The sequence below is a fragment of the Micropterus dolomieu genome, linkage group LG20, assembly GCF_021292245.1.
Source record: "Micropterus dolomieu isolate WLL.071019.BEF.003 ecotype Adirondacks linkage group LG20, ASM2129224v1, whole genome shotgun sequence".
NCBI classification, from domain to species: domain Eukaryota; kingdom Metazoa; phylum Chordata; class Actinopteri; order Centrarchiformes; family Centrarchidae; genus Micropterus; species Micropterus dolomieu.
Genome location: NC_060169.1, coordinates 15,281,676 through 15,308,984, shown reverse-complemented (window position 1 = coordinate 15,308,984; position 27,309 = coordinate 15,281,676). Strand labels below are relative to the sequence as shown.

The window sequence follows — 27,309 nt, the reverse complement described above, 5'->3', positions numbered from 1 at the left end:
CCCACCCAGTCATTCTAGTAATATGTTGTGGTCGACCGTGTCGAATGCAGCACTGAGATCCAATAACACTAAGACGGTGGCAGTAGCATTAGCAAACAAGGCATGTGCATTTTATTGTTTTTGGCGATCATATCAGAGAAGAAGGACCAACTTGCATTTCTCAGTTCTAAATTATAAATGAGAAATCTCTCGTCAAAGTGAAACTGGGGATTTGTTTTTCACAACCTGCGTTAAATTTTTTGACACTCTTTTTTTCAATTCTTATCAGCATGCCATTTCTCCATTGAGAACTAATCTTTCCAGAGCCCGCCTTCACCTTAGTGGGTGCAATGGCATCAACAACATTTGCAGTTTTAGAATCGAAATGATCTACAAGCTCATTGGCTGACTCCCAAGTGAGGGTGGTTGTGGAAAAGATAGTCTGAATAAATATTTCACTGGTGTTTTCAGTGAGATGCCATTTTGCGATTTCTGTGCGAGATATCACTCTCAAAAAGAAAACCCAGGAATGATCAGAGAGAGCAATGTACGTCACCACAACCTTGGAAATGTTCAGATCCTTGCAGATAGGGCCTTTTGCATTTTTCGTAAGCTTAGCTGCCACTATAGATTCTCCTACCTGCTCGTAACTGTTGGGTGAGGGGAAGCGTTATCAGTTGGGTGCAATCTGCAATGCTACATGCCACTAAATCCTGCACACTGGTCCCTTAAACTGTTATGTTGAAGCACATGAATGCTTTCCTTTACGCTGTTTTCATCCACTTATGTAAGATGGCAGCACTAAACCTTCACACCCCAGATCGGTGGGAAGGAATACTGACAGGTTGTTGAGCTTATAGAGACATCCCACAGATTGGGATTCTGCAACAGCCTGCCTTGATGGGTGAAAGAGAAGTGTTAAAAAAGGAGGTGTGTATATTCGAAAAACAACAGTGCTAGGACTCTGTTGGTGCTCAGGTGGATATGTGTGTAGATCATTACATCGACTCTGAGAACTCCACCTGTTAACATCAAACTTCTGTGGTAGCATGCTGTTGCTGTAACTGAGACAATCACTATAGAAAACATTGGCTTTATACATTGACTCAGCCAAGACAAAATCACTGTGCTTCTACCTGGTATCTAACACAGAGAGCACCAGTAAACTGGTTGTACTTTAACCTCACAGCCTCACGCACAAGACCACAGTGTCAGCATCTAACTGCTTGGTGCTTCCCAGAGTTCCTCCTAAGTTTCTCCCAGGGTATGTATATGTGAAAGAAAATGCAATGTCTTAGCCACGTGAATGTAATGTAAAACTACACCGTAATTCCTTGAAAAAAGTGTAAACTGCAAAATAAAGTGCACACAAATGTAGTTCTTAGTGCCTCTCCTATACACCTTAAAAAAGAAGAAAAGGAATTAGTAAAAGTAACAGGTTAAATATGCTCACTATAACTGTCTTACATTTGTACTGACAAGAAATAGATTTACTATTAAACCTTGTTTTAGTGTTGTGATTTTAAACCCAGAACAATAACTTCACATTTACATTATCATTGTTCACATTTTCTTTGATTCACTGATGTAAAGAACAGTTCTGAGTTACTGTCTGGGACCTTAAATGAACAGTTTTGGGAAATAGGTTTAATCCATTTATGACGAGAGTTAGATGAGATAATTGCTACCACTCTCACATCTGTCTATTAAATATTAAGCTTTTGTCAGGTGAAGACTGAAAAAAGTGGGAAACATGTAGACTGTATCTGTCCGAAGGTAACAAAATACACTTATCAGAACCTCCATAAGCTCAATAATTTACATGTTATATATTGCTTCTGTAATTTGTGCATGAAGTGAAGTATGAAAACGATGCATTGTGGTTTTACAGGAGGTTATATGGTGGACTATCTCTTAATTGAGCTTTTGTTACCTTTGGACACAGCCAGGCTAGCTGTGTCCCCTGTCACTCTTTTTGCCAAGCTGAGCTAACTGGCTGCTGGCTGTAGCTTAGCTTGTGTACAAAACATATGGTTATTACAGTGAAATCACTTTTTTTCCTCAGATATTCATATCCTTCTGAATGTGACATACTGCCTTCACTAAAATGTTATAGCGCATTCTCAAACAGTATGTTACATGAGAAACATACCTACAGTATATAACAGTCTCACTGACATTTCAAGTATCTCTTCACCCAAGGAGGTTTTCCAAACATTTTCCAATCTAATAATACATGTCTCTGTATTTCTGAAAATAGATGCCACACACATAACATAGTAATGCACATATCCATATACTCAATTTCCCACAGTTTGTCTTATGTTACATTTTTATCAATAAATGTGTCATATATTCTCCTACTCTATTTTTTGTTTATTCCCTCTTTTACTGGTTCATAAATCGCTTAGTGGTCATTTCTTCACATATGTAAGGCACAAAAAGATGTTCATTGTTTTAATCTGTTGTCTGTGAATTATTGATTTTACCTTTTTTTTTTGCTCTGAAGTATCTTTGTTTTGGTATTTGCACCTTCACTTCTGTAAAGCACTAAATGACCGCAGTGCATGAAAGGCGCTATATAAATAAACTCGCCTTGCCTTGCCTTGCCTCATGGAGTACTTCTCATGGAGATCAATGCAATTTTAACTCATCAAGTCAGCTACTGTAATACTGCCAAACTGTTGGGGACCGTTGAGTTAAATTTCTTTTTGGTCAAGAGGGATTTTAATTTGGCATCCCTGCCGAGCAAGTTTGAATACCATACCTATCACTGTCAAAAATAAAACCAGAGGTTAGCCGACATGAATACCTTGTGAACAATGGCAAGCAATTTCAATGAATGTGCCAGAAAATTGCTTTTTTTTTATAGAATAGTGCATGTTTTACACAATCGGTTTTAAGTAAAGTAACTAAAGAGCCGACCATTAAGCACACGTAAAGAGAGCTTTAGTGTGGCTTGCAATTATGAGACATGCATATTTTGATTTATTACATGGGAGGCACAATGTTATCATCTTGTATGTTTTTATTCTGCCCTATTTATCTGCACAGTAAATCATGCCCCCACCAGATGCACAATAATAGGACTATAATGTTTCAAACCAATAATAAAGCAGAAGATCCTGATCCGGGAGAAATAGGCCTGGGTGTTACACAATCAAAAATAATGCTGAAAATTGTTTTGTATATTCTTGGTTACACAATACTATCATGCACTAGATCTCCCCTGGACACTGAGGCTGAGGAGAAAGAAAAATAAGGATTTCTATAACAGCACTGCTGAGTTTGCCATGACTTCGAGGTGTATTACTGTACTTGCTGATTACTTATTAGGATGCCTGTGTCATAATATTCACACAAACATGCGCTTAAGTGTTAGAGTGTGAAAGCATATGTCTGTGTGTGGACCATGCCTGCAAGTGCACTGTACGTGTGTGTGTGTGTGTGTGTGTGTCTGTGCATATGTTCAACTCTTCCTGTGTGTTATCGCTTGTCTATTTCGGGGTCATATTTGATAAGCCCTTGAGTGATGTGGCAAGATGAAGTGACAGTTGTCAGAATGCGGGTCATGGGGCAGTTACTGTGTAGGCGGCCCTCTGCGTCCGTGGACCGGGTATAATTATGCTCTCATTACCATATCAGTCAATTACCAACAACCATCCAGGGTGCTTTCTCTCAGGAATCTGCCCTTCTGGACACCAGCTCCGAAGGACAGAATTTTCCTGGCTGCAGAAGTAATTATTTTTCCGGTCTTTCTCCCTCCTTCGCCTTATTATGATTGCTACTGGTAAAACAATGGCTTAGGTTTTGTTGTGTTGTGTTGCTGCGGGCACCATCTGTGGTGGTGAGGGGGAGGCACAACAATACCCGTCCATATGGTCAGGGCATCAGCAGTGGGCCATATCTGCTCATCAAGTCCTGTCATTGTCATCAGCCACTCTGCTCATACACTAGTCCATGTTCATCTGTCACACATGCACACACACATACACACACGGGACTGACACAGCAAGATATGGACGTATACTTATTTATGAGCGAAGGATGAGGTTGGATGAACAGCTGTCTTGTTGAAGCATATATAAATGTTCTCTTCACACACTTAATTTAAAGAAACATTGCACAGAATTTCCGACTGAATTCAAACCTTTTGTCGGATTCTGAGCCTATTTGCTTTTCAAGGAACACTGTAATCCCTGAGTCTTGCTTTTTGTTAATCATTTTTCACCACACCACTCTGGTGTGATATTTGGTATCTAATAATCCATTTTCATCTGCACCAATGAAATAATTTGCCACCTCAACATCAATCCCAACAAGCAATCGTTGATTGGTGTTGGGAGCTTGGGGCTTTTTTAGACATACCCATCTGCTGTCTCGCACCTCCTAATCTGCAACATAGTACACACACACACACACACACACACACACATACACACACACACACACACAAAGACATTACTGGTGCTACCACTCTGTCCTTAATATATTTACTCCAGAAATGTGCTTTTTAACTTTATTAGATAAAGAATATAAATTGCATGAGATCTGTCTTTATTTTTCTTAATTTTCATGGAGGCCTTACTGTAATGGACCGTATTCAGGTGAGATGCAGGGCGCTGGCTGTCCTCATCAAGATAATGAGATGATGAAGACAGCATGTAGGAAGATGAAGGGAGGGGAACAAATCTAATCTACATTATACATATGGGAGATGGTGAGATAGGAGTATTACAGTAAGTGCAACATACAAAAATAAGCATGTTGTATTGCAAGAGGACATGAGGACATGAGCTTGAGGAAAAACAGATTACTTGTGAGAGATCTAAAAGTGATAGAAAGGCAGAGATAGAGAAAGCGAGAGGGAGGGTAAGAGAAGGACAAAGCTGAAGGCATGTGAAAGCTGAGATAACTGGTTATCCCTGCGTCATCTCAGTCTACGTTTATCTTGGTTTGCCTTGCACCATATCTTTCCCTATCTTCCAGTCTCTCCAAATAATAGAAACCTTGAAACAAAGCCCAGTGTGACTGTGTTTTTTAATTGGTCTTCAGTATCCATAATTAACACAACATCTTTACATGCAGAAAACACACTGCTTGCCATTACTTTGCGCTAGCAATTTTTGCATGCAACACGTTGCAATGAGCACAATTATGAATGTTGCATTTATTCATCTCCCCACTAGATTTAAGCGTGATTCATTTGTATGTATGGTTTAGAACCCATTTTATACAGAGAAAATAGATTAATCAAAGAAAAGGAAGTATAACTGAAGTTGAATAACAATAACCCTGCAATGAGGAAATTAAGAGGTTTTTTGTTTTTTTTAAATCTGGCCTGTTTACTGTGGCAGGTTTGTCTTGCTGTTAAGCAGGGATGCCCGTATGGACAGGCTAATACTCAGCAGATCACAGGGATTGGGATATTGTTTATAGGATCAACTGAACAATAGGCAGAGGATCTCTCCCCTCCGCTCTCTAATTCTGTTTTGCCTCAGGCAGTTTAGAAGACTGGCCACTTCTCTCCCTCTACTGCTACCAACACTCGTCATCTTAACCTCTCCCTTCCTGCCTTTCACCCTCTGTCCATGTCCTCTTGCACCCCCACCAATCTGTTTTCTTCTCCTCTGTAGTCAGGGACAATTTCAGGGCCTGCTTGTCCTGATTGTTGTTTTAGACCAATCATCCTCCTGTACTGTTTGCCCTCTGGTCACCTGGCCCCACACCACAGCAGAGGGGATTTTGGGCTGACAGTTGCCCCTGGCGAAGCAAAAGCAGACTGAGGGACAAAGTGGGTGATGGGATAGGAGGGAGGAAGGGGCTGGAGAGGTGGAGGGTTGCATGGTGTCCTCAATCAGTTCCAGCCCTGGGAGACAGCTGGATTCCCTCTAACCTCCTGGCTTGTGGGGGTCAGTCCTGTTTCCACAGCCATAAGGACCAAATCCTTGGCCTGGAACATGATCAACATCTATGAGATTTGACTAGGAAATAGGCCCACTACCAGGCCTGGAACAACAGCCATAATGGTCGCTAGTTTATCTACAAAGATTAGCATATTGTTGTATACAATAGCAATTATTATCATCCAACTGCTACACTTGAAAAAATTTGAGAGATTATCGAAAGACTAAGAAAAGACTTTAGTGGAGGAGGAAGGAAAGAAAAAGGAACACAAACCACACATTCAATACCCCGTAAAACTTCTCTTTCTGATAGTATCTAACTTTCTGAGCGTGTAGCAAAAGCTTGGCAGCTGTGTTTTGCATCTCTAATTGTCTTACACATATTTCCTTTTTATCAAATTTTCTGAAAGGTGTAATTATGTCGGCCCCCTTGAAATATCCCCGGCGTGTTCGCTCGTGTTCGTGTGGTGCTCAGCACATATAATTTAATTTGAATTCATTACTCCCCCTCCTGTCAGTTAATATATTCATGACTTCCAATTCCCTCAGAGCTGTCCCACCACCTGGAGTGTCCTCCCTCATCTGTGTCACTCCTCCCCCCTCCTCCTCCCCCACCCTTCCTCCTCCTCACCCCTCCTGGCCCTGTTGGATCCCTGGGGGCCCATGAAGGGGTGTTAGGGCCAGGGTCACAGAGGCTGGGGGGCCCGCTGTCATTAGGGTGCAGTGGAATGTGTTAGCAACGACCAGCTGGGACCAGCCAGCTCTGTCCTGGCCCTTTCTCTGCTGGTGCTGCTGGTGTTGGTGTGTGTATGTGTGTGTGTGCGTGTGTGTGTGTGTGTGTGTGTGTGTGTGTGTGTGTGTACTGTATGTGTAGGGAGAGTGTGACGCCTGCAAAAAAACTATGGGTATTAACACTTCTGAACTCATCGTTGTTCTGCAACATCTCGCTTGTGTGGATGTCACTTTATTCATGTTTATGTTTCTGAGTGAACTTTGACAGGTCCAGGGTTGGAGTCTCCAGATTAAGATTCCTATCTAATATTTAGATCCATTTGATGCTTGAATTCAACAACAAAAGATGCTCATGGCACAATCGGCAGTCTGTGTATTGTTGGAGTAAGTAAATGTTGTAGTTTTGCATAGTGTGAAGTGTATTTGAACAGAAGACATGCAAGGTGGCAAAGTGAAAGACTATGGGTCTTGTTTGGCTGTTTCATCTATTTGATTCCCCCCCCCCCCTTCTTTGGGAATAAGATGCATTATTTATGCTGCGCCAAAATATTACATCATTCAATAAAATGCTAACTGAGTAGTCCCTGTTTCTTTGCAGTTTCCTGGTTGAAAGGGCAGAGCTTCAGCTTCAAAATGCTCCTCTACTCCTTTAATATTCCCTCTGTCTTTCATGTTCCACCTTTGTACCAGCCTCTCAACCGACACTGACTGAATATGTCCCTTCTGTGTGGTAAATATTTCATGGCGGGGAGCAGCTCGAAGTTTGATCGTTGCAGGGTGCCGGTGTAGGAGTTCAAAGGAGACGGTGGGTCCTCTGACAGCCAGCCAGAACAGAGTGGAGGAGGAGGAGAAGAGACTGGGGTAAGACAGGAGGTGGGGGATGAGAAGAGAAAGCAAGTGGGGAGCGGGAGTAAGGGAGGGTGGCACTGCTGTGTGCTCAGTTTAAATTCAGCACCACCAATTTCCTGGACAGCTCCTTCGGTCTGAAGACACCATGGTAAACGTGTGCAGAAAAAAAGTTTTGCAGTTTTATGTTGGAATATTTTGAACCAACTTCTATATCGAGACAAAAAGTATTTTTGTCCATACATATGAATGATTATATAATTGAGGGAGTCACAGACATTCTTAGAGATTTTTAGTCATTAGCATTAGATGAGCACATGTGTACGTGTGTGTGTGTTATCCATGCTTGTGCACACTCATCATGCAGTGTGTATCTGTGTGTGCATGTCTTAGTATATCTGTGTATGTGTGTGTGTGTGTGTGTGTGTGTGTGTTAGAGGGAGGAGGAGGAGGAGGGGGGGGCTTCATTATTAATCAGGGCCCTTCCCTTACTGTGAGAGCTGCTCACACTCCATGGCTTAATGACTGAAAATGAGCCGTAATTATGGGTTGTCAGTTCAGCCCCTGGCACCCCCTCTGCTCCTCCATCTCATGGGTCCATGTCCTCCCCTCTGCTGCACCACACCCAGACTGCCATCACTTACCACCATCACTTATTACATATATCTGAATTACCTACCCCTACACAACCTCTATGCCACTGTTATACCGATCTAAAAATCTAAATCACTATAACAAATTTTAGGGCAAGATTGAGAAAATCATGCGAATGATTTGTTTTTTAAAATAGTGGTACCTGTCTGTCCCCCGTCACCCTGTAAATACCTTACATTATCAGACATGGAACAGTAGATTCCTAATTAGAATTTCTGTTTCCACCATTCAAACCCGAGACCATTTTAGTCAGATACAAAGTTTTGCATGACAACATACTTGAACTCTTTTTGCAGCATCCAGGCTGCAGTGATACTAACAAATTAAGGATAGATGCGTGATGTTTACCAATGCTACCTCCTGTTTTCCTGCTATCCGTCCCCTGTCTCTTTCTCTCTCTTACACTCCCTTCCTCTTGCTCTGTGCACTTAAGCTCATCATTATGCGGCGTGTGGTTTGTCAGAGCTGATGATGAATCTGTTTATGAGTGGAGAGACCTGATTTCCCCTGTGGTCTTTCTCCCTCCCTCCGTCTCTCTCTCTCTCTCTCTCTCTCTCTCTCTCTCTCTCTATTACTATTTTTCTTTCTCTCCTTTTCTTTGCATCAGTCCATCCAATCAAAGAGAACCTCTCTCCCCTCACTTCCCCCTCCAGCCCTCTCCACCCCTGTAGGGTGCTTCACCGGTCTGATATCAGGATTTAATTCTAGCCGATCCTGAGCTGGAGGGGATACTGACCATAGGACTATACAAAGGGACAACTGAGATCCTGATTTCCTTATATCAATGTTTAGAGTGTGGGGATTTGTTTGCACAGCCTTGTCAGTTGAATCCCTTTAATCATGCTCAGTAGTTCTGTAAATGTCATCTTCTCTTTCCTGCAACAGCAACTGTGAGATAAAGTACCAGGTTGTACAATGAATGGATTGTGGGCTACACACAGACACAAACAACAAGGACAAACAGCCAAAGTCAAAGAAACCCACATTTAACAATAGAATCCAACAGTGCCCTGAAAGCTCTCATGCATGAATAATGTGTTGCTTGTTTAAGTCTTCAGCATCTCTTACAAGATGGCAAGTTTAAAAATGTAGGCATGTTGTTGCTACAGACAATACAAACCATTTTGTCTGACAGGTCCCCCTCCTGGGCCTTTCAATATAAGCATGCTGTTTGAAATATGCCTGCATGCGCTGCTTGCATATACACAGGAGCCTTCACACACATGCATACACACACTAATATCCCGGTTGGAGGTGGTGGAAGTGCCAGCTATTATCAATTAATCTTTGCTGTGTTTTTTCTCTTGCAGAGAGTGGTACCATATGGTTCTCTGTCAGCCACTGCCTTTAATTTACTCCTTGCGTCTGCTGTGAAAACAGACCAACATCCTATCTAAATTGCTGATTTGAAAGAGGGAGTATAGTGAGACGTGAAGCAGAGCACTAAACTGTACACACAATATGTATGATACATGTTGTGCATGCAGTAAGTCGTATGAGGTTGCACACTCGTACACTACACGGCCCACTAATGTGCAGATGCTCACTCTGTACACACAAACTTAGAGGGGAAAAAAATTCAATATTCATAACGTTTATTTGGAAATAGCAGGCCACGGTCAATATGGATTTTTTTCTTTGTGTGAGTTAGGGTTGAGGGAAAGATGTATTAATTATAATCATTTTTGAAGGTGGCATTGTAAAAGAGCAGATACAATAATCCAACCTATCATGTAGCCTATAAATCACTTTTCCACTGTTTCTTTTCAGTGGCATTCCAAAATTGCAGTTTGATTGCATGGATTTTGAACAGGACTACTGTTGTCTAGGCTACTTGTCAAGAAGGAATCTACTGTTTTGGCTAGCAGGCCATGAACAACGCACTTACATGTATTTACTTTGATTTACACTGAGTCAGCAGTTCTGGCTTCATGTGTCAGCTGATGGGATGCTTCTACTCAGCACAGCCCAGCAGCTAGCAGGAAAACACCACTACCAACTGCATGTTTCACAGTTCACCATGCTGGAGAAGTTGTCTAACACCATTAACTGAGAACAAAAAGAAGAAATTTTAAAATTTGAATATCGTATTGTATCAAGATATTCTATTTTTTTAGATGCACCTGTACTCTCAAGACAAAAATACCAGGAGTTGGACATTAGTAACTTAATTAACATCATTATATATAGTTTTTCTCAGATTCTACTAAAAACTATATCCATTTATTCTGTGTATGTTGTTCCTGAGAGCTGGGTGTGGGGAGGGCATCTCTGAATAGATCACTTAATAAATACTGCTTATTATTGCACATCTACTTGAGAATAAGCAGAAAATTATTTGATTAACAAATACTGGGTATGTTTAAATGATTTTAGCTGCTATAAAGTATAACATTTAACATTACATTTTTTTCCGATTGCTAAACGACAGTGAGCACAACTGGAGCTACATGTGCAAAACTCACTACAGTCTGCACAGCAACAGTTCATGTGGACCAAACTCTGGTTTGTTTTTCATTGCTTGAACACAGTTTTCAAAACTCTACACACTTATCCCATGACCTTAACCACAACCTGCACAACACTGTGGATTTACAGCACTTTGTTCAAATGCTACCACACTGCTGTCAAAACTGTGAACCACACATTCAAAACATAAGATTTCAGCCTTGTGCCTTTCAAACACTGATTGCAATTTCAGCTGAAAGTCTAAGCAGGTGTCTTGTTTTGGACTTGTTAGTGAACACACACACACATATAAGTAGAGCTCAGAAAGACTAATTTTGGAAATGGAACAAGGAAGACGGGTTCGTGGAGGGAGACAAAGACAAAGAGCTGTTATTTCAGATGAAATAAGGGCTACACTTAGACCATGTCGTGAACCATGGTCTCTCATTGAGAGAGGCAGGGTTGAGGGTGCAACCCAATCTGCAAAGATCCACAGTGGCATCTGTAATGCGAATTTTCCATCATACAAATAGGTGAGTGTGACATCCTTACAGTAAATTAAAACATTGCAGGAATTTATTTTGTATTGCAATTATAGAATATTTACACAGATTACAGTAAGTTTGACTGTAAAATATATTTTTACAACAGGACCCAAAAGCTTCCCCCAACAGGAGGAAGAGTTGCAGTATGTCTGAATTGCTCAAATGCATTTTTTACAGTTTTTTCTGAATGCTTAAGCGCTAATCGTGATTCTTGTAGCACAATTTCTAAAACTATTAATACGTATAGCAAAACCACTCACTGAGTTTGCAAAACTAAAAGCACAAACACTGCTTTGCACTCAGTTTGCAATTTTGTAACACACACTTTGCAAAACTGTAGGCACAATTCACTGCACAACACTCTTTTTGCAGAACTTTAAACACAACTCACTGCTTACACTCAATTACCAAATTTCCAACACACTCCTAGCAAAATTATACACATGTATGGCTATCATTAACACTATTTTGCCAACTGTCTGGCACACTTTCACATGTGAAAACTGTTTTAGATAATTTGTTCACTTTGCAATCAGCCTAAGCACTATAAATAAGCCACAGGTAAGCTAGTGGACCATGTCATCAACCATGGGATGACCCTGAGGGAAGCTGGCCAACGGGTTCAGCCTAATTTGAGCCGCTACACTGTGGCAAGCATCATTAGGACATTTCGAAATGAGAATCGGTAAGTACTTTGTAGCACTGCCATACTCTAATGAGAAACACAACAGTACCATACATGCAAAAATACTGAAATTGTTACTTTACAGAATTGCTAGACGTCCATATGTTGGGGGCAGAGGAAGAATGTTCACTCCAGAGCAAGAGACCCATATAGTGAACATGGTGATTGCCAATAATGCAATAAGACTGCGCGAAATACAGCAGCGCATAATTGATAATGACACCATCTTTCAAAATATACACAGTGTAAGCATTTCTGCACTAAGTCGTGTACTTGCGCGCCACAGAATAAGAATGAAGCAAATTTACAGAGTTCCTTTCGAGAGAAACACAGAACGTGTAAAGCAACTGCGATATGACTATGTGCAGGTAAGCTATAGTGTCATTGGTTCTGAATTTGGAAGTGCATACTGTAGTGCTGTGCATGGGCCTGATGTGTTGCATTTGTTTTGTCTTGTCCAGAGAGTGATGGAACTAGAAGCTAATGCCATGGGACATGAGCTACTTTTTGTAGATGAGGCCGGTTTTAACCTCAGTAAAACCAGGAGACGTGGCAGGAACATTATTGGACACCGTGCCATCATCAATGTCCCAGGACAACGTGGTGGTAACATAACCATGTGTGCAGCTATAAACCAAAATGGTGTTGTTCACCATCATGCAACCATAGGCCCATACAACACTGCACACATTATTGCATTCCTGGACACCTTACATGACATGCTCACTGTTCAGAGACCAGAGCAGACCCGATATGTCATCATATGGGACAATGTGAGTTTCCATAGGGTTGCTTTGGTCCGCAACTGGTTTACAGACCACCAATTCTTCATGGCACTCAACCTCCCTCCATACTCTCCATTCACATGATGTAGGCTGATTTTTTTTTTTATATTGTTTTTTTTTGTGAAATTACTATTTTGTGTTCTGACTTTGTCTTGGTTTTGATGAGTGTGAATAAACACCAATACTTGAAGTTTGGATCCTTGTATGTTTACATGACACTATGACAAAAGTATGACCTCAAATTGACATCTGTACACAGAGAAAGCAAAAGCCAGATGTGTTTTGTATTCATACCATCAGTGTGTAGTTGGCACATTGTGTGCTTAGTAGATGATGGCTTGTGTTTACTGTTTGATACGAAAACACCATTTTTACGAAGGTGTGAAGAGTTAATCTAGCTGTGTTCGCTTTTGCAAGAGAACTACAATGTTTTGATAATTGGGTGAAAGGTTTTCTTATTTTTTTTGTGTAGAGTTTTGCAAAAATAGCCATATTTACAAAAAATGTGCTTAAGCAATCAGAAAAAACTGTAAGTGTTTCCCTCGATTTCTCGAAACCTTAAACACAAATCACCAAACTTAAGCTTCACTGTCAAAACCTTTGACTTTTCTTGCTATATCAAACAACTGCTTCAGAACTATGTTATCTTTACACAAAACCAAACACTGTTTTCAGGTAACACACACATCCAGCTAATGCATAAACACTACACAGCAGTCATTACACCCTACAGAGATAAATGCAAAACACTGCACTCAGGGCAGAGCAGGGGTAAAAATATATTTATTATGAAGTACTTCCTGCAATCCTGCACACATACAGTAAATGTAGTCACAAACAATATGCAGCAGATCAATAGCAAGCAATGTCTTGGAATCATTCTGCCTCAGCATCATGCCTCTGGGCATGGTCAGGCCACAGGACCTCATCAACGTCACAGTCAATCCTGTCTCTTGCTAAGCAACGGGGAAAGAATCCTTTAGCATGCCGAATCCAACCTTGAATCGCTTCCACTCCAATGTTGTCACATGCTGCATCCATTGACTGAATGAGATTTTCCTGTACAGAAGGATTTCTGTCATAGACCTTTCACCTCCATGCAGAAAAAAAATTCTTCAATGGAATTAAGGAAGGGTGAGTATGGCGGGAGGCACACATTTATAAAATGTAGGTTATTTTCAAACCACTCACGAATTCTAGGACCACGGTGAAAGTTCACATTGTCCCAGATTACCACGTACATGGGATGCTCTGCCTGCTCATCACCTCTCTGTTCACGTCTCAGTAGTGCTTCCTGTAGAGCATGCAGAAACATTATAAGATGGGCAGTGCTGTAAGGCCCTAAAGTCACATCGCGGTGAATAACCCCGTAGCTGCTGATGGCAGCACATATGGTCATGTTGCCACCACGCTGCCCTGGCAACTCTACAATGGCATGTTGACCAATAATGTTGCAGCCTCTCCTTTTCCTCTTGGTGAGATTGAAGCCAGCTTCATCCAAGAATATGCACTCATGAGGCATTTCCATGGAATCCAGTTGAAACATTCTCTATAGAAATGAACAAAAAATTATTTTTGAAGTAACGTAAATGACATAGCATTCCAGGCTTTATGGCTCTGTATACATGGGCTGCATTACATTCAACACAGTAAAGATGTACAGTAACTCAATAGTGCTGTATAATCTCTGGACATGATTACTTACTTGTACATATTGATATCATAGCTCTTTTACCCTTTCAGAATTTCTCTCAAATGGTACTCTGTAAGCTTGTTTGAGACTTATCAGGTTGCGTTTCAGGACACGGTCAGTGGTGGAGAGATTCACACTGTTGATTCCTTCAAAGTTCACTTTGTCTTCCTCAACTCGCTGTTGTATTTCACGCAGACGAATGAGATTATTTTGGAGGACCATATTGACAATAATGGTCTCCTGCTGCTGTGAGAACATACCTCTCCTTCCACCGGCATGTGGCAGTCTTTCAATTCTAGCAAATAAAACCTCTTGTTAGAATTGTACAGACAGGCCTAATGCATTGAAATGTCACCAAATATGTACAATACATAAAATACTGTTATACTACTATTAGTTTTACTGTAATACTATATATATATATAATTCCACAACTGTACATACTCTACTGTAAGTTTGAGCGACCACAAATGATAGTACACTTGAATGTCCTGACAATGGAGGCCACAGAGAATCTGCTTATATTTGGTTGAACACGTAGTCCTGCTTCCCTCATACTCATTCCATGAACCAGAACATGGTGTATGATTTTTGCTCTAATTTCATTGGAAATTATGGCTCTTCTTCTTCTTCTTCTTCTTCTTCTTCTTCTTCTTCTTCTTCCTCCTCCTCCTCCTCCTCCTCCTCCTCCTCCTCCTCCTCCTCCTCCTCCTCCTCCTCCTCCTCCTCCTCCTCCTCCTCCTCCTCCTCTCCTGCCCTCCATTGTGAAAATCACACATGCCATCTGGATTTTACATGGCTTTATATCCTTATTACTGATTAGGTGCAACACATTACTGATTTGAAACAGGTGTGTTCAATTTTGAGTGCTTGTGTGTTACCGATGACGACAGTGTGTTGCTTGTGTTTCACTTTTGGGGGCTGTGTTGTGCCATTCTGAATTGAAGTGCACCAAAATGCTACATGTGCTTTGTGAATGACAATGTGTTTACAGTTTTGCACAAGAGTGATTCCGATTTGCTAGTTGTGTCTAACCACATGAGAAGTGTTTAAAGTTCTGCAAATTGTGTGATTCAATCAATAAAGTGGTTTGTATACTTGCAACTTTGGTTTTGCAAATGGATTTTAGTGTTTTAGCAATTCAGAAATACTGTAAAATATTTTCAGAGGTGCAGGAAAATGCTATTGTTGACATGGTTGTTGTCAACAATGCAATAAAACTGCGGGAGATTCAAGATAGAGTGCTGGCTGATAACGATATATTTGAAAATTTTAATTCTGTCAGCACAACAACTATTGCTCGAGTCCTAAACACCAAGTTACAATGAAACAGTTATACACTGTACCGTTTGAGAGAAACAGTGAACGGATAAAAGAGCAAAGATACCAATATGTCCAGGTAAGACGTCTGAGGTTACATACACAGCTATAAAAAATATTTACACTAAAAAAAACACTAGCATTACTACAGTAAAACTGTGCACTTACTGTTTTTCAGAGAGTAATGAAGGTGGAAGCACTGGAAACACCACATTAATTTGTATTTATCGATGAAGCTGGATTTAACCTTGCCAAAACACGCGCAGAGGAAGGAATGTTATAGGTTAAAGGGCCACTGTGAAGGTTCCAGGGCAAAGGGGGGGAAATATCACTATGTGTGCTGCAATGGCCAATGATGGTTTGCTTCTCAACACACCACTCATTGGCTCATACAACACAGAAAGGCTTATAGCTTTCCTAGAAGAAGCTCTATGCTCAGCTAGTGCCAGCAGAACAGTGGGAGCCAGTAAGAAACCCCCAAGTTTTTGTCATAGTTTGCGATAACGTTTCTTTTCACCACTCTGCAGCTGTCACAGATTGGTTTGCAGCACATCGCAGATTTATGGTTTTGTACCTGCCTGCATAGTCACCCTTCCTCAACCCAATAGAGGAGTTTTTCTCTGCCTGGAGGTGAAAAGTGTTTGATCACCACCCACATGACCAAATGTCTCTTTTGGAAGCCATGCGTGCCGGATGTGAGGACACGAGTCCAGAGGACTGCCAGGGATGGATAAGGCACTCCAGAAGGTTCTTCCCCAGGTGCATGGCAAGAGAGAACATTAGATGTGATGTTGATGAAAACCTGTGGCCTGATGCTAGAGAGAGGCAGGATTGACCCTCAATTATTTGTTATTATTCACAAATTATTATTTTACAGTATGTACTTTTAGTGTCTACCTTTTTTTTCTCATTACTGTAATTCCGTAAATTACTACACACTATTGAAGCAAACTGCTAATTTTCATTTACCTTAAGGAATTGTTATGTTCTAAAAATTTAAATAAATCATGTGAAAGAATGTCACTCTTTTCTTTGAAGAAAATATTACTTTGTATGAAGTCACTGAAATTGTTCAAACTGTAAAGATGAAAAGTTTGTATTTTCTGTATTGGTGTTTGATGCTAGTGTTTTTACTCTCAGTGTGTTCTGAGTGACAGTGTGTGTTATCTCAGTGAGGGTTGTGCATGGTGTTTGGCTGCACTGAGCCTGTTTTGAGCCATGTGTTAAGAGTTGTGTTGCTTGGAATGAGTTTTGCAGGTGTTTGGCGAAGCAGTGGATGCTGTCGTCAACAGGTTCCGGCACGCCGAAACTTAGGGAGAGGCGTTTGAGCGATATCTCCCCTGCCGGTCAGACCGCGACCGCGACGGCTTAGGAAAGGCGGACGCAGCCTTCGTCCAGCACCTACCGCCACAGCCAGAAGCAGAGCGTCGCTTCACGGGATCCCCCTCAACCAACCTGGGACGCAAGACGGCGCTCTCGCCCACAGCCCCCGGGAAGACAGATCTGAGGACCTTCATTCAGTCTCGGTGGGCCCGGGGAAGAGGTCCTGAGACTTCTCTGAGGAGATTCAGGTTCAGGATGCTTACCATCCCCGCCATCATCAGTCACATCCAATCCGAGGATTGGTTTGTCACGATAGATCTGCAAGACGCTTATTTCCACATCTCCATCCGTCCCTCTCACAGGAAGTTCCTGAGGTTCGCCTTCGGGGGCACGGCTTACCAGTATCGGGTTCTTCTGTTCGGCCTAGCACTATCTCCCCGCACGTTCACCAAATGCATGGATGCAGCTCTGGCTCCGATGAGGCTCCAGTGCATCCACATACATCGACGACTGGCTCGTCCTGGCCCAGTCTCGAGAGTTAGCGGTTCGGCATCAAGATGTCGTCCTCGCCCACCTTCAGCGTTTGGGGCTGCGGCTCAACCGTGGTTGACCTGTGGTCCCAGCAGAGACTGCTGTCCCTCATGTACATCCCTGGGACCCAGAATCAAGGAGCAGACCTGCTGTCGAGACAGGGGCTGAGGCCCGGGGAATGGAGACTCCACCCCGAGGTGGTGGAGTTATTATGCAAAGAGTTCGGCCCCATAGACGTGGACTTGTTTGCATCCCGAGAGATGGCACACTGTCCCCTGTGGTTCTCCCTCTCGCCCCCAGCCCTGCTAGGACGTTCCGTTTCCCCGAAGTCATTCTCCATGCTAAGCACATCTAGCTCCTCAGAGCCAGATCGTGCAAGCCTCTCCGGACTCACCCCTCGAGTGGGAGAAACCGACAAACGGGGTCCCGATCGGGGACGAGGGGAGGAGGATTCCGCGGATGGAAAAAGGCCACAGCCGTTCTGGCACCCTCTGCGATCTCGCGTTGCGATCCCCAGGATCGGAGCCACCGCGACGCCTCAGCAACCGCGGGGCCTGTGCCACGGGGGGAGCGCATCTGACCATCCTCTAGAAAAAGAGCCGCTCGAGACCTCAGCACCCTCAGGGGCAGAGCCTCGCAATGGTCGCATGCAGCCCCCTCGCGACATCCCCAGGCATGAGACGCACATCCCATGGGTATCACCTGAATGATGAAACGCTCACATGGAAAGACACACTGTCGGAATCACTTTGACATGAACTGCTTCGTCTCGACTTCAGGTAGGATGATGGAGCTTCCAAACATAGCCAGAGAGCCTGCGTGCTTATATACCCCCTCCAGTTACGCCGTCACACACTACCGTTCTAGTAACACCAATAGGATTGGAGTAGTTTCATTCATAGTTCAGCTCTGCCACGCCCAGAGGTGTTCCCATAGTGTCGTCACCGACGCAGTTCGAGTTCCCTCGAAGGGGAACTGTTTAGCTTGGGTGACTGTTGGTAGTGCAGACTGTAGTTAGAGTTTTGCACATGTAGCTCCAGTTGTGCTCACTGTCGTTTAGCAATCGAAAAAAACTGTAACATCCACACAAAAAACAATAAGAGAATTTCTTACTTATTTTCCTACCCAATAAAATTTGGCTTTGTGGCCTTTCTTTTCAAATTCACAGTTTTTCTTACTATCACAGCTTGTAATAATTGTACAGCTAGATGTGAATAGCTCAAGGTCACTTACATTTTATGAAGCACTTGCAAAGCCATGGGGGGCGGGAAGCAGAGCTATGTGGGTGTAAAAGGGCAGGTGAAGAGGGAGAGGTCATCTCTGTAGTGGAGGAGGGGTTAAGAACAGACACGTGTGTGTTGTTTTTTTCTGGATGTGAAGGACTCAGGTGGAAACAGAAATATGTGGGTTTGACTGATGGTAAGGGGAATTTGACTGTGTATGTGTGTGTTTGTGAGGCGTAGTGTGTGTGTGTGTGTGTGTGTGTGTGTGTGAGGCTTGGTGTGCCTGTGTGTGATGGATGAGGTGTGCTCATGTGGTCTCTCACCACAGATATTATGGTCAAACAGATAATCCATCAGTGCATATTGGACCAGAGGATTCCTCCACTCCCAGTTCTGTGCACTGCAGAGCAGATGTATAGAGTGCTCTCTATACACTCTACAAATGCTGAAAACTATAATATGTGTCAAATGTTTCTCTGTCTTTCTACAAGACATATAACATACATATGGCAAACAAAAATGCATGTAAACATTTAGGAAATGCTCTTACAGTAAAAGCTAAAAAGCACACTACATACACAGAACATGTAAAAATATATATTCAACTACTTAAATTATAATTGAATAAAATACTAAAATAGGCAAGAAATAGAACTAAGTTTGAGTCATTAAAGTTATTGTTGATTTGTATCCCAAATAATTATCAAGATATTTTAAGGGTACTTAAATCCTTTTTCAATACTTTTCCGAGGTAGTCAGATCAAGCGAGTCCAAGAAAAAGCACTCCTTTTTTGTAATCACTTTCAATCAAATGACTATCAATATTCAGTCATTTCTCAATTTCTAAAGCAACACATACAGTACAACAATAACGTATTTTGAAGGAAGCTACTTTGATATTATAACCACACGCATATGGTCAAGTCATTATTTTCTTTATCTTCAATTGGCTGAAGCTGCTTTCTGACATCACGGCGAACAGCTTATTTTCACACCTGACATCCACCCAAAACCGAGTGACATTCACCCACAAGGTTTACATTAATGGGCCAAGCTACAATTAGACATGTCAGTGAGATTGGAAAAATATTATTAGAGTGCATATGAAAGCTAGTGTGACTAAGGGCATGTTGATGTTGTTAGAAAATGCACTAACACACAGTTAAATCAGCATATCTTTGAGGATCAAGCCTTCACTTCACAGACACAAAAATATGCGTTTTATATGTGTGTGTTAATGTGAACCAGCGGATAGACAGCAATCAGTGCTAATTAAAATAAAAACTTAACAGTCTTTTCCTCCTAAGAAAAACAACCATATCTGCCCCTCTGTAATCTGGATTTGGATTAATTTATAATTTAGATAATCTTGAGACTTGGGCGCTATAACATATTTGTTCATGAGGAACAGGTGCATTTAGCATGTATGTGGCTTTAACACGTTGTGTTTTTTTTCTGTTGAGTTATTTGTAAAATGTATAATATTTTTCTCTAAATATTGTATGGTGATTTTAATGATTCCTGTGTCAGTCATGGACAGTTCTCTAAAGTAAAAAAGGTATTGTCTGTGAAGATTCTCAGTCATCCAGGTCATAGTTATCCAACGAAGGTTAAAGTCAAGGGCAACTGGACTTGGTTGAAGATACTGGAAATAGAATCTTCAACCAAGTCCAGTTGCCCTTGACTTTAACCTTCGTTGGATAAAAAAGGTATTGTGTCTCCAGAGACAAAACTTTGAAAGAAAATACAAATAAATCAATAAGATATACTTGGAAAAGTTTTTTCCCCAGTTATTTTTCTTTGGTTTCTGAGTTAAAGTAGATTTGCAAATAAATATTTTTTGGGAAAAAATATTCTACAATAATATTTGTATGTCACAGATGGTATTTTAATTACAAAAATGTTAAGCAGAGAGTGGAAGATTTTTTTGTAATGGTCATCTCTAACAGCTACAACACCACAATTTTGTCAGATGTAATTTTTTTCAAATAGTGCAAGCTATTTGGAAAAAGTGGTTTTATAATGTATATAAAATTTTATTTGGCTTCAGAGTAAAATAGCCTGCCTACAACAAACATGCGAGTACTGTCACGACTGTCATGATAATGAAGCCTTCTGAGAGAGCATGGTGGGCAGCAGGCCGGTGAGTAGTGCTCAGGTGCTCAGTGGTGAAGGCCAATCATCACAGGCTTGGCTCTGCCTAATGAGGGGTTATCCATGGTCCAGAATCCAGGACAGGGTACCCTGACCCTCATCCACCAGTCCTCCCGGCTTAGGCCTCCAGCTGCTACTACGCCCTACTGTTACAGAATGAAAATTAAGGCAGAAACACACTCAAGTTACAACATGTTGACCTTACCTCATATAATCTCTTAAGAGCTAGATATTTTGCTAGTGATTTTAATGGTAGTATTTTTTTTAATCAAACCTTGTTGCCTCACCTCTGGAAAAAGCAATTTGCTGCTAATTATTCTTGCTCTAAAACAACTTAATCGTCATCATTCATCACAGGAAACTATATACTGTGTCCTTTATTAGATTTTGTAAAGGTTTCTGTTTCTGTTTCTGTTTCTCGGCGTCACAGCCATTTTTACAATGACTACTGCAGATGTCATGTTTGCTTTTTTTAATAAAGAAAAAAGCAGGCGATTTAATAAAAATGTAAGAAATAGCCTACATCCAGCATGTGGTGCAAAATTATTGAGGAAATAAGATCTAGATGCAGACAGATGCAAATGTGCTGAAACACCTAATCACAGTGTTGATCTTCTGTAAAATGTATCCAAGAATGTGTAGGTCTTATGCTCATCTATTTACTTTAAGTCCCCCAGGTTTCTGCACGAATGTTTTACCTCATGAAACTGGTAATCGGGTAAAACTAAAGTAACAAATAAAATTAAAATTAAAATTAAAAGTGATTAAAAAAACAAAACAAGAAAGCATATGTAAACTCTGCACATTTACACGATCTGAAAACAAACAAACATCTTTTCTACTTTCATTGAAAGTCACAGGTGCAATCACAATGAGTCAGACAAATTAATTAATTCCTACGTGCTACCTTTTGCTTCTTAGACAGTTGCTTTCAACACATAGACATTCTGTGTGCAGGGTTTTATAACGTACCTTGCAGCTACTTTATTACAAAAAGGGTTGGTGTTTTTGTTCTTAAATAGGAATGTCAGATTCTTTCTAAAGCAGAAAACCTTGAGGTGTTTCAGTGCAAGCAACTTTATTATACTATTCTGAACGTTCTCTTCCACTCAAAAAGTTAGCATTTATTCACCATTCAGTGTATTCTCTTTTGATCGAAAAAGAATTGCTGTTGAAAACAAGAACTTTTTACCACGCATACAGTACGTGCATGTAGTATAGTACTGTGTGTGGCTGTGTGAGTCCACACATTCTTTTAGGTATCAGTGCGTGTGTGTGTGACTGATTAAAATTATTCACATTTCAACAAGTCCTCTTACCAAATAGGTTGTTTATCAGTGCCCTCCAAATTACACACGTTTGTGTTTCCAAAACTTATGAGTGTTTGTGATCTCTGTGGTTAAGGTCTGTTTAATATTAAGAAAATAAAACTATGCTTTTTAAAAAACTGTAGGTTAACAGACTGCTTTTTACGGTTAAAAGAAACCAAAGTTTTCTGTTGTAGGGGATGGGATGCACACTTTAGTGTCAAAGTGACACGCTCAGTATGTTCAACGATAAACACCGACCTCCTCCCTGCTCCTTTGCAGCTGTATAACATCCATCCCATTTCCAGGCATGTCATGTCAGTCAGGAAATGTACTTTTAAGCATTTGAAAAAATAACCATACCAAAAAATAAAAATAACAATACCAATTGTTGTCAGTACTAGTGTCTAATTATGTACCGAACTACTTGGTTAAGGTCAGGAAAAGAGCTTCTTCATGGTTAAAGGAAAGCAGCACTGACAGATACTCATCAAAGTTTATGCTTTTTTGCCCAACGACACCATTTGACTTTCTGAAACTTATAATGAAGGTATAAGAATATGATGCACCGGTCTGCTACTGTACAAAATCATACTGTAATCAGCTTTATTCTGGTTGAAGAAACGACCATTGCAGTTGTTTGGACATGGTTTGCAGGATTCTAGTAATTACTGTATGTCTATATTGTTTGATTCCACACCTCACAATTTATGTCCAATACCAACACTGCAGAAAGAAGTGTTACCTTTATGTAGGAAGGCATGAAAATAACTGCTTGGATGTCAGGTTGTAGCAAATCTCACTTTCATGCAGGAGACCCGAGTTTGCGTCTTATCATAGACCTGCAATAAGATGTCACTGAACTATTCAGGGGCTTTCTCAGTATGTTCTCTGGCAATAGGGTTGATCTTTCGGGTGAGGACCATCTCTCACATTCATGATCCAGCCAAAATGTTTGGACTGCTCCAACAATAACATTGCAGGAACAATGCCACAGTCACTGTGCCACTTTGCTTTGCATTCTGCTGATGACAGTCTCTCTTTGCCTCACTGGGCTCTTCCCATCCTAGAGGTTTCTTCACATTGAGCAGTATTGGATCAAAGCTTTGCATGTTCAACACCCAACTCCCTCCTTGCACACACACTAATATAATATAGAGGTGGACAACATAGTGAGTACCTATGTAATCATACATGTAATACACTCATTCAGAGTGGTTTCTGAATAAAAGCAGCAAAAAACACAACAGCTCTTTGACAATGGGCATCTAACTATGTTGAGCCTCGCCAATTTGAATACTAATTCATCAGTATGCAAACAAGTGCCTCATATGCAAATGCGGTGTGAAATACATATTTGATCACACACAAAGCTAAAGCTGAAAAAAGATGACCCTGAAGATGTGGTGCAGGATTGATTTTGCCTACTGCATTCATTCATTCAGTTTGTTTTGTACTTGCTGCAGCCGCTGGTCTTAAAATCAAATTAGCAAAACAAATCAACCATATGATGCGCAGGCTTGCTGATTGCTGCCGTTTTTTCCCCCTTCGTTTTATTGGCATTTTTCCCCTCCTTCCCTTCTTTCCTCCTGAAGTTGCAGCTTTCTCGCCACAAGGGTCCCTGTGGACCGGACCAGATGTTCCAGGCAGCACACTTCCCCACTCTCTGCCTCATGGAATATTCATGGGCAACCAGGCACCACAGCACAGCACAGCACAGCACCGTTCTGCAGAGACCAGAGACCACTTATTTATTTATTTCATAACCCTGCTGCCTGGCTGTCTGATGCACAAGAACAGTTGAACATACAAGAGCATCTTCTCACCTTCCTGTTTCTCACTTTATAGTCACTTTTCCTTTATAGTGTTTCTTTTCATTGGCACAGTTCCCCTGGATACATAAACATGCCTTACTCCATATCTGTGGGTAGCCTGATGGATTATTCCCTGTCTTGCCCCTCCTTTGTACCTTTCTTTTACCCTGCTCTTGATTGCTCTCTCTCTCTTTCTCTTCCACTCTTTCTCTTTCTCTCACTTTTATTAGGCAGATGGGTGGGTAGTGAATGGAGTGTTGAATAACTGATGTTTGTCTGTGAAACCTAATGGTTGTGCTTAAATACTATGCCATTATTTACAACCCTGCCTAATGCATTGGGACACTTAAATTCTTTGTTTGGTGGTGATAATTGGGCTAAATGCTCTACAGTAATGCATCCTGTTGGGCTGTTAGTGGCATGTTTTCCATGATGGATCAGCTTGTTGTTTGGACAGAGGTTTGGAGGCCATTACTTATCAGAAGATGCACAAGTAACATTTATGTTTTGCCTCACTGCCCAAGTAGTGGCACTCCCAATCTTGGCAGGATAAACCTGGAAGAGACATATTGTGTGTCTTAAAAATCTGCATTTAGGGAAAGAAGTGACAGGAGGGCTGAAGCAAGGGGAAGGAGCTCCATTTCAGTGCAGTTGAAAGACAAGCCAGCTTTCTGGGTACAAAAGGAGGCAGGGAGCCAGACAGTACCTCTGCTCCACTTGACTGCGGTCCAAAATGACAGCTGACGGCTGCCGCACAGACAACATGGACGAGCAGATGTGGCGGCAGCTTTCCAAGTGCAGCAACACTTAATCCCTCCTTCACTCTCTTCTTCTTTTTCTGCTCTGCCTTCAAATAGATGCTCTGCCTTCCTGTCTGCTCAATGTCTCCCTCTGTCTCACTCTCACTCACCTGTCTTTCACTCTACAGTTTGCTTACTGTTTCAATTGCACACCTTTGTCTCTTAGACTTTCCTTTTGATGGCCCATACCCAGTGAAAATTGTGAAGGAAGCCACAAGAGAAGGTCTGTGATTAAAAGAGACACTCTTCTGAAACTGCCAAGCAGTTGTTTAGTTTCAGAGACTCATCCCCCTGCAGTCTCCCAGCATGCACCTGTGGTAAAGGGGTTATTCAGCTCTCTCCCAGCTGTGGCACAGCTGACTACTCTCTGGCCCACATCCAGCACTATTTCCACTCTAGCTAATCAAATTGCTTTTACATCATCAGCAAATTAACAGCTAATATAATTCTTCTTCAATCATTAGCAACTCTAAATGTTTCATTTTTAACATTTTTAACACTTGGCTGTGAATGCTACACCCAATGTCTTTCATTTTCTCTCCGTCTCTGAAAGTGTGTGTATCTGGTGTATCTACCATCTCTTCCCCAGCTAGACTTTATTCCGATCACTTGATGTTTATGGTCTCCTCTGGTCCAGCAGATAGTAATCCCCACACAGGGAAAGAAAAGCAGGCATCCTCAGTGGGATGAGTTTATCAGGAGTGTAGGTCAACTAGGCCAGTTAATAATGCTGTTATCTTGGAGGCAAGGAGGAAGGAGGGTGGAGAAGAGGAGAGGAGAGAAGATGTGAGGGTGAGAGAAGGAGGGAAGAGTGAAGAGAGAAAATAAAAATAAATTAAAGAAATAGAAGAAGACGGGGTGAGAGGGAGGGAAGTAAAGTGGAGGGAGGACAAGAAATGCAGGAGGGAATTAGCCCATGGTTCAAAAGGAGCTGTGCCTACAGAGAGAGAGCCCTGCTGGGTCTATGCAGGGGGGGCAGGTGGCAGTCTGGAGGGCGGTGTGTTTGTGTGTATCCGTGCATGTGGTTGTGTTTCTTTGTGTGCAGTATCCAAAGCCAGGTCTGCCATATTCAATATTCCTGTCAGCCTGGACTTAGAATACCAAAACAACCTGTCTGGGAGTATAAAGATGCTCTTGCCTCTCCACACCTTCCTCCCCCCACCTTTCCTCCTCCACCTCCTCTGCTCTGTTTTCTCTCTTCCCTCTCCTCACACATATGGTCCACTGTTTCAACTGCTATTCCTGGGACAAAACTGATATTTGTTTCTAATAAGCGTTTAGGTTTGAATAAAACATTTGTTTTGAGAGATCATTGATGGGTAGTAATAGCTAAGTAGTGCTACTGCAGCATTTTGTCTAAGGCGGCATATATCTCACCAGCTGCACAGATGTTGGCTGTTGTAACAGAGACAATTTACAAATTTTGATCTGTCAGTACTGGTGAGAAGAGGCAGAAGACTGTCTCTTGCTGAAGACACAACTTTGCAGAGATAGTAAAATAACAAGGTTTGCAATCTCTTGTGTAAAAACAGCAAAAGAATCACTCTGAGACATGTTTGGGCTTGTATCTGCTGTGGAAACATCACAACATTTCTGTGGATTTCTCTTTCTTGCTCCCTCTCACATTTAGACAAACCTCATAAGATATGCTTGTAGTGTTGAGAAGAAGGCATGCTCCGCAGAACAAATGGTGTTAATTTGCCGCGCCTCTCTGAAGCTGCACATTAGAGAGAAGCCTTCAGGGAGAGAGGAAGGGAGGAGGAGACGTGGGGTTGGGGGGGTGGGTGGGGGTGGTAGAGGGAGGTGGGGAGAGGATGGAGGGAGGAGGAGGTGGAGGCAGCAGCTGTGCTGGAATTAATGTCTGCATGCCAAATTAGAAACACCATGCATCTCCGTCAGAGATTCACAGAAAAAAAATTAGGGAGGGGATGAGGGAAAGAAAAAAATAGATAGATAGATAGATAGATAGATAGATAGATAGATAGATAGATAGATACTGAACATGCACGTATATAATGCAAAGATTGATAGATACCATAAGCAACCTAAATAGGCTATAGTCACATATGTGTTGTTTAGGTATGTGTATCACATACATCTAGGCTGGCTGGTTGGAAAGACCAGCATATATGTGTGTGCATGTGTGTAGGCCTACTGATGTGTCGTTGATGGAACACCCTTACAGCAGCGGTGCAGGCCTGGTGGGCACCACTGGTCCCAGTGGTGCCCCCTAGGGAAAGAGCATGCATAGCATTATCAGGCAGGGGATCAATAATGAGAGTACAGGCTCTCTCTAATGATAGCTGCAGGCCACAGGGCCAGGGGCCTCAGGGTACCGAGCTGGCAGGACAGCCCTCATGAATACAGGATAAGACTGGAGAAAACTGTGTGCGTGTGTGTGTGTCTCTGTGCATGTGCATGCGTCTGTATGGGCCAATATGGGTGAGAAGTATGTCAGATGAAGGACACAGAGAGCAGATGGCTGGTTGGAGCTGTATGAACACTTCACCTCATCTCTCCCTGCCTCCGTACATCATTCAGCCTGGACCTTTTCCTCTGCAGCA

General features: G+C 41.8%; 1 protein-coding gene across 4 annotated transcripts; it reads right to left on the bottom strand.

The window, feature by feature from the left end:
- Nucleotides 1-13,346: 13,346 nt before the first annotated feature.
- LOC123959422 lies at nt 13,347-14,831 on the bottom strand. 4 transcript variants are annotated; one of them, XR_006822294.1, is made up of 4 exons: nt 14,718-14,831; nt 14,286-14,568; nt 13,772-14,129; nt 13,347-13,639 (listed from the first exon to the last, which is right to left on the bottom strand). XR_006822294.1 is itself a non-coding variant. In XM_046033463.1 (4 exons), the coding sequence occupies exons 2-4, from the start codon at nt 14,529-14,531 to the stop codon at nt 13,605-13,607; spliced, it is 609 nt and encodes a 202-aa protein (XP_045889419.1). In that variant the 5' UTR covers nt 14,532-14,568; nt 14,718-14,825; the 3' UTR covers nt 13,347-13,604. The 4 variants fall into 4 exon arrangements, 3 of the variants coding, with proteins under 3 accessions (XP_045889419.1, XP_045889418.1, XP_045889417.1); XM_046033463.1 differs by having other exon boundaries at nt 14,316-14,568; nt 14,718-14,825; XM_046033462.1 differs by having other exon boundaries at nt 13,822-14,129; nt 14,316-14,568; nt 14,718-14,825.
- Between the last annotated feature and the right edge of the window lie 12,478 nt (nt 14,832-27,309).

What these genes read in the sequence shown, in the direction of transcription:
- LOC123959422 (XM_046033461.1), bottom strand. Translation starts at nt 14,531, where the DNA reads ATGTTCTCACAGCAGCAGGAGACCATTATTGTCAATATGGTCCTCCAA. An exon ending in TTGAGAGAAATTCTGAAAGG is followed by an intron (nt 14,130 to 14,315) that starts GTAAAAGAGCTA and finishes TCATTTCTATAG; the next exon opens with AGAATGTTTCAACTGGATTC.